The 8,142-nt window shown below is 28.7% G+C and overlaps 1 protein-coding gene across 2 annotated transcripts; it reads right to left on the bottom strand.

Moving 5' to 3' along the window:
- On the bottom strand, positions 1–3,367 carry LOC114174725 (E3 ubiquitin-protein ligase complex slx8-rfp subunit slx8-like). Of its 2 annotated transcripts, none has more exons than XM_028059568.1 (5): positions 3,068–3,367; positions 2,829–2,883; positions 1,486–1,568; positions 693–1,007; positions 1–286 (listed from the first exon to the last, which is right to left on the bottom strand). In XM_028059568.1, exons 1-4 carry the CDS (start codon positions 3,215–3,217, stop codon positions 735–737), a joined length of 561 nt encoding a protein of 186 aa, XP_027915369.1. In that variant the 5' UTR covers positions 3,218–3,367; the 3' UTR covers positions 1–286; positions 693–734. The 2 variants fall into 2 exon arrangements, with proteins under 2 accessions (XP_027915369.1, XP_027915370.1); XM_028059569.1 differs by having other exon boundaries at positions 733–1,007.
- Between the last annotated feature and the right edge of the window lie 4,775 nt (positions 3,368–8,142).

Genomic DNA, 8,142 nt, shown 5'->3' with positions numbered 1-8,142 from the left:
CCAATGTAACTATAAACATAATCTTATGTCCAAATTAATACTGGTCAAACAATAAAATAGAGGAATACTATCACCAAATTGCAAATCCATAAATTCCTCATAAGATTATTCAGTCACCAATAAAGTTAAAAGGTTAAAAAACTTAGGTTTGTGTTGTTAAACTAATAGCATGTTTGTGAAAGTCAATATGCTTCTGCCACAACAAACAGAAAGCAGCCACTAAAAAATCTGGAGATTACATTTTTGTATTTGTGATTTTCCTCAATTAGACCTGGCCACATATCTCCTGAAAGAAAAAAGGACAAGACACCAACCAGTTAGGCAAAAAGGAAGGAATATGTTCATTTTCTTTAATGAAACAATATTAGAAAAGCATTTTCAGACCCTGACAAGCACTCATATTCAATGGGAAAGCATAATGAAAACAAACAAAAGGAAAAAAAAAAATGAAGCCCTCCAAGCAAGTTATTGTATGATAAAAAGGAACAACCAAAACTAATTCAAATAATTTTTGAAAGCTAAAAGAGAGAGAATACATTAAATATCCATTAACTCATGCAACGTTTGGTTTTGTTGTTGTTAATTTTGAGTTATTTTTCTTATGAACTATTTACAACACCATATAAGCTATTCCAAACATGTATCTAAACATGATTTTTAATTTAGCTTAACCAAACAACATAAACTCTTACTTGTTTTCATTTCCTGTATAATCAGTTGTTTTGGTGATACCTTTAACTAAGAGATGGAAGAAACACCCTTATGAGTTGGTTCTTTGTAACCTTCTTTCTGCAGGTAGGGCATTTACCCTGTGCAGCTATTGCACTGTTAATGCAACCCCTACAAAAGATATGACCACACCTGGTAGACATCGGTTCTTCAAATGCAGCCATGCATATTGGACAGTCAAGTTGAGGCGGCTTCTTAGGAGGTTCAGGTGACTTCTTTTCCTTTTCCTTTTCCTTTTCCTTTTCCTCTTCCTTTTCCTTTTCCTTTTCCTTTTCTTCCTGATAAGAAAATATAGTCAGCAATTGTAACTCTGATAACAACAATGATATATTCACAACCTCATTTGATCATGCAATCACATGAAAGTTCAATTATCAAACTGTTATTTTCCTTCACTAAAATGCATGAACCATATAAGAAGATGAAGTTTGCACCTATTTCTATATTATAAACTAGTTAATGTGGAACTTCAACCACTATAATCAAATGCAGAAATCTTAAGCTACAGAGGTTGCTTTGGTTGCATTACATGCTAGTAAGTAACAACCTTTTTGGTTTTGTGAGACTATGTTCTTTAAGATGAACTCTTCATAGAATGGCTTCTATGTGTTTCTCTAACTCTCTTTTATAGTTCATTCATTCCTATAATCTTATTCTTTGGATATCTCTAGTAATCCATCACAGCTTTTTCAGCTCCAAATCATTAACAATATAAAGCAAAAGAAAGGAAAGGTTTGGCTTGGAGGATTTCATTACCGTAGAACTGCTACCAGTTTCCACAGTTCTATAAACTTTTCCGTCAATTATTATCTCTTTTGGCAATTCTCCAGTTTCATCATCTGCAATGATCATAAATGACAGATGTTAAACCACCAGTTATACTAAGAATATATCTGAAATAAACACCTTCAGTAAAGTAGTACATAAATCCCTTATCTACCACAAAAACAATGTGCAAACTCTACACAAACATTCATGGTTTCCACATTCTAAAGTTGGATTTAATGTTATGAATGATATATATATATATATATATATATATATATATATATATATATATATATATATATATATATATATCATAAATCTAAGGGCATGGATTGATTCATTTATATATGTGATGATGAATATCAATTATTTTCCTCTTTTGCTGATCCACCTGTAGTTTGCATTTCATCAATCATGCATGATGTTATTCATTAGAGATAAAACCTTCTACTAGAGTTTCAAAATGTTACACTATATGACCCACTGGAGTGAAAATGTCTCTCCATTGACAATGGAACAAATAGAAACCGTTTTCTTCTTTCAAAGACACAAATGTGCTCAGAAAAATGAACAAACATAATGAAGAGAAGTGGAGTGTAATGCAAAGAATAGTAGACCATCAAAATTTGTGAAGGTTATGTAAGGAAGTGGAACTCATTTCCAACCCATCAAACTACCCTCATTCAAGTAAACAATTCAAGATTAAATTTATCTCAGAAAAGAAAAATTGATCACCACAATGTTTTTCTTGCAATTGTAGAAAAGTAATTATAAATTTCAAATTGACAGTGTGACGAATTAAGATGCCAATTCAATTAAGGATCATCACTTCTTTATGAGGAAAAAATGGAACCAAGCCATTAAATTTCTTGAAAATACCAATACCCAAACAGAATCACAGGAAAAAAAAAATTGCTCATTAATACAATACAGTGAGGAATACCAAATAACAGCACCCATGTGTCAGATTTGAAATAAGGTCGCATGAAAAAAAAAAAAAAAACACTAAGATATACACTATTTTTTTTAGTGGGCAAAAGGAAATAATTTATTAAAAGTTAGAAGATCTATGAATCAAACATACAATCTATATACACATATATATGTCATTAGGTTTAATAAATACATTATAATCATGTCAGAATGCACATTTATAACACTTTTCAATCTGTAGAGTAAGGTGTGAAAACTTATCAAAACACTAACACATCCAAACAGAATAAAAAAAATCACCACCAACTAAAAGAAAATGATAATAACATACAAGAAAAATTTAGAAAAAAAACCCCAAAAACATTTCATCACTGTCAAAAAATATTAATAAGAGTTACCTATATCATAAATGCTCCTCCTCCTGTTAATCCTCCTCCTCTGATTGCTCCGAGTCTGAGACAACAAAAATCACAACAAAACTTAGAACCATACACAGTAGATTAGTGTTTCCTAGCAAAACTGAGCAAAATTGAAACAAACATTTTAATTTCTGTCATCAACAGGAAACCGATCTTTCTCTTTTCTCTTTTTCTGAGAAAACTAAACTTAATTTAGTTAATCTGAGTGAACTTTGAACCTGAGCAAATGTAGTTGGTGACAGTTCAACCACATCATCATCATCATCAGCATCATTTTGGACACTGTTCTCCTCTAATGGTGGTACCAGGTTCAGGTCCAGCTGCAACATTTTCCTCTGACGATTTCCCCTCAAGGATCGTGAACTCATCTTCACAGTTTGGTAAAGTCCAACAAGGTGAGGAAGAAAACGCAGAGAGAGAGAGAGAGAGAGAGAGAGAGACCCAATTCAGAAGAAGAACTAGTAAAGATGGTGAAGGAAATGCACGTGCATGGTGAGAATCACAGAGAAGAGAGAGAAGAAAAGTGAGTGAAGAGTGAAGTGCACAGATATATAGAGAGAGATATATACAAGAGAGGGAAATAGAATGTGAGAAATGGTGGCACGCATTTTCACACGTGTGACGACGATTGGACCACACACACGGTTTGAAATTTTCATTTTCGTCAACTGATACAATGTAACGCTTCTCATCAAATAAGTGACAGAATGCAAACTTTGTTTTTTTCCTCAAATGGTTGGTTATTTTTATTTTATATATATTAAACATTTATGGTTCATTAATGCATTTCACATTTTAAATGTTATTTATTACATTTTATTTTTTACAACTTTTATAACATTATTTGCTAATATAATTTATTATTATTATATGAAAATGGTTGTTATAGTCAGTAAAATTTTGAAATATATTTAAAATTTATTATTATTAGTATTATTTTTATTATTATTATTATTATTATCTTCTGTTTAATTGGTCTTGTTGTATTCATAATTGTCTCATTTATTTTTTCTCTTTCTACGTGTATAACGCACTGCACTACGAACATGCATTTAGTGTTGCTTGAAATATATTGAAAATGTCATTGATAAAAGAATTTAATATTTAATGGCTTTTAAACTGAAGTTAAGAATGGAGAAGATATTTATTGTAAATAGATGTTTAATAATAAAAGTAAAATATTCATTAATTGAAAAACATAATTTAATTTTTAATCTCTTAATTAATTTATAATAATTCATTTAATACATTAAGTTATCTTCAATTGCTGATAAAAAAAATCATTTTCAATTAATACTTTCCCTTTGTTTTACTCTAGACAATATCCCATCTTCGATAGAAAGAAAAGAAAAATCAAAAGTGCTGAGTATATATATTTTTATTTTAAAATTTTACTAAATCATCTGATTAGAAGTAAAAATATTATCTAAAATTTGTAAAAAATAAAAAAATTAGGTCATTTAATTTTATTTTTTATAATCAACTGAATGTATTTAATTCTCTTTTATTATACACTAAAACAGTCATTAACTCAGATAAATGTAATTTGGAATACAAATTTAAACTAAAATCAAATTAGAAAATTAATTCATTTTTTAATTAAATTAATACATTAAATTCTTATTTTTCCTATATTACGAGTAATCATCATTCAGTTCTTAGAATCTAGATAAATTCTGTAATTGGAATGAAAAAATCTTAACAAGAATATGTAACAATGAATAAATTAGGCAATTTAATTTATTTTACAATTGAATTAATATATTAATTCTTCATTTCTCTACATTAAAAACTGTCTATATTCATGTTTTTAGTTCAACTAAATAATGTAATTAGAAGTTAAAGTATTAATTAAATTGTATAAAGAAAACAAATTAGGAAATGTAAATTCATTTCATAACTAAATTAATATATTAAACTCTCCTTTTCTATAAATTAAAAACAATTATTATTTTAGCTTAGAATTATATTAAATAGTGTAATTTTTAAATAAAATTTATGAAAATAAAGAAAATTATCAAATTTAATTAATTTTCCTAATTAAATTAATATTTTAAGTTCTATCTAATCTATATAATAGACATAAACTTTAATCGGTTGTTAGAAAACAACAAAAAGGATGTAATTTAAAATAAGGAAAAAAAATCTTAACTAGTGCATAGAATATTATAAGGTAATGAATTAGACAACTTAATTCATTTTTTAATTATCTTTAATTATTTGTTTCCTGTTATGATATTTTTTAAAATTCAGTCTCATTATTTTGAATATTTTTAATTTAATCTCATTATTTTAAACATAATGTAACCTAATTTTTTTTATCAAATTCTTGGTGAGAACATTATTACAATAATATTTGACATTATTGCTATTAATTTAATATGTTGAACTATATTAACTTATTTTTAGAGAAAAAAATAAAGTAAATTGAGAGTGTTCAAAATAATAGGAAGAAACAGAAGAAAAAAAGAAGAAAAAAAAAAACTCAGTAGACCAGAACCAATTTATAAGATAAGATTTATGTCAACTTATACACTCTAATTTGGGTATATGCTATTTGATGTGAATTCTTTAACACACATTTTCTATATCGATGATTAAACATCTTGAACGTGAAACTAGGAAAATTTGGTAGTAGATAACACACTATACCCAATAATTTTGACTAAGATAGACTTTGAGTGATCCTTATATTATCTTAAGAAAATAGAATTTAACTCTAGTTCAGTCTTATAAATTCAACTTTGTAAAATGAGATTTACATATAGTTATACGTCAAAAATTGATCATTAAAAAAATGATCTTGTTCTTTTAATTCAACTTCTACATATGGACATATAAGGATGACTTAGTGGTAAGGTTGGAAGGGAAGGGTGAGATAGGTTGTGTGTTTAACTTCCCAACGACCAATTTGGAGATATAATGTTAATTTGGTAGGCTTGAAAAAGAGGGTGGAAGAGGTTGTGGGTTCAACTCTCCCATTGACAAAAAATGAATAACTAAAATTAAAAGAAAAAACTTTTATGTAATTGGAACACACGAAATTTTGATAAAAATACATATAACTTTTTAAATCTATCAATAAGAATTTAATTTTTAAAATAGGTTATTATATTATTATCTATGTATGTAAGCACTACATACATTCCTTATTCATTTCTCTTAATCCAACTACATCATGTATTTTTCAATAAAAACAAATATTCCATACATAAAATCTATACAACTTTATAAATCTATTAGGAAATTAATTTATTGTTAATTAAATTTTATTTATCTATACAATATTCATAGTCGTTATTAAACTCATAGAACTAAATCATGAAATGAGGAATAGAAATATATGCTTAGCTAAGATGTATAGAATTTTTGTCAATCAATTAAATTTTTTTTATCAACTTAATATATTAAATCTCTTTAATATGTATATTAAAGACAATCCTTATCCAGTTATAAGAGTTTAACTATATCATGTACTCTTTAATTAAAAAAATTATTAACTAAAATGTATAGAACTTTATAAACTTATAAATCAGGTACTTATTTATTTTTTAAGATTAACTAATATATTTCATGTAATTTGGAATAAAGTAATAAAACTTTATTAAAGAGAAAGATTAATATAAATGCTTAAATAATTTATAATTCTATTTAATACTACTTGCTAGGGTGCTGGCTGGGTGAAGCATATTTAAAACAGTTTATGCGCAGGTAAGAACATCAAACATTTGGTGTTGGTGTTTACAAGGATTAGTTTAAAGAAAAATGACATGTGTACAAATAGACAAACTTTGTATAATTTGTCGAATTCACTCCTCTCAACAGTTTTAATGGAAATTATGTTTTTTTTTTTTTATTTAGTTCTATATATGGAGGTGCAAAGTGGTATAAATATATGCATACGTTAAAATAAAGAGTGAAAAATATTTTCCATTTCCGAACTGTCGAAAAAAAAAATTATTTCGTTCTTAAACGAACGTATCCTAATTTCGTCTTTATATTTTATGAAAGAATGTAAAATGTTCTGGAGGGCAAACGACGTTAGAGTTTTTTTATGTGTAAAAAGGTATTTTCTAATGGATTTGCAATTATGCATATATAATTGGATTTTATTTTTTCTTATAATTACAAGTACACGTGGTTGTATATGGTTGAATTACAATTAAACTCACATGACCTAGGTAGTGGTTACTGTTAGGAGATATTTTCTATGTTTTTAAAATTGCAGATTTGTTATGTTTTATTTAAATTTCTGTTCTGAATAACGGTCTTATGCTGACCGAATCTTAGGGGATTGTGGGAGCTAAATATTAGCCACCATATTATTAGGAAACTGCCCATTAGTTTCTCGCATAGTGAGGGAGAGCAGTTTTTTCTTTTGCAGTTTATTTAAACAGTGTAATTTGATGAAATAGATAACAGTTTCAGATTGCATACAAAGAGCTTTTTACGATACATTCACAATTTGGTATCAAGAGCTTCGTCACAGGGCCTGAACCCAAAACTTACTTGTGAGTGAGAGAGAGAAACACTAGAGAGCTTTGTTTTCTGAACTGGGTTGGGAAGAGTGATACACTAGTGAGGTTTGGGAAAACAGTGAGTGCTATCAGAAATGGCAGACACAAGCAAGTACGTTCAACCTGCCATTCCCAAATTTGATGGTCACTATGACCATTGGGCCAAATTAATGGAGAATTTCTTGCGTTCCAAGGAGTATTGGAACTTGGTGGAGCACGGCATTGATATTGTCCGAGACAAAGCAACTGCATCAGAAGCAGAGCTTAAACGAATGGAGGAACAACAGCTGAAAGATTTGAAGATAAAGAATTATCTTTATCAAGCAATAGATAGAGAGATTTTGGACACAATACTAAATGATGAAACGTCCAAGGATATATGGGAGTCTATGAAGCAAAAATTTCAAGGCTCTACAAGGGTGAAACGTGCGCAACTGCAGGCTTTACGAAAGGAATTCGAGACACTGCAAATGAAGGAAGGAGAATCGGTGAACTCATATTTTGGCCGCACTCTAAAGATAGCCAAAAGTATGAAAGCAGTGGGAGAACGTATGGAAGAGAGTGTCATCACTGCAAAAATCTTGCGGTCTATGACTACGAAATTCAATTATGTGGTATGTTCCATTGAGGAATCCAACAACATGAATACCATGACTATAGACGAATTACAAAGTAGTCTATTGGTGCATGAGGAGCGAATGGCATGCTCAGTAGAAGAAGAACAGGTTATGCAAACAGTATTTGATGAGAAGAATGGAAGAGGAAGAGGAAGAGGG

Source organism: Vigna unguiculata, chromosome 2 (genome assembly GCF_004118075.2).
Source record: "Vigna unguiculata cultivar IT97K-499-35 chromosome 2, ASM411807v1, whole genome shotgun sequence".
Lineage (NCBI taxonomy): Eukaryota > Viridiplantae > Streptophyta > Magnoliopsida > Fabales > Fabaceae > Vigna > Vigna unguiculata.
Note: the sequence above shows the minus strand (reverse complement) of the source record. Positions and strands in the feature narration are given on the sequence as shown.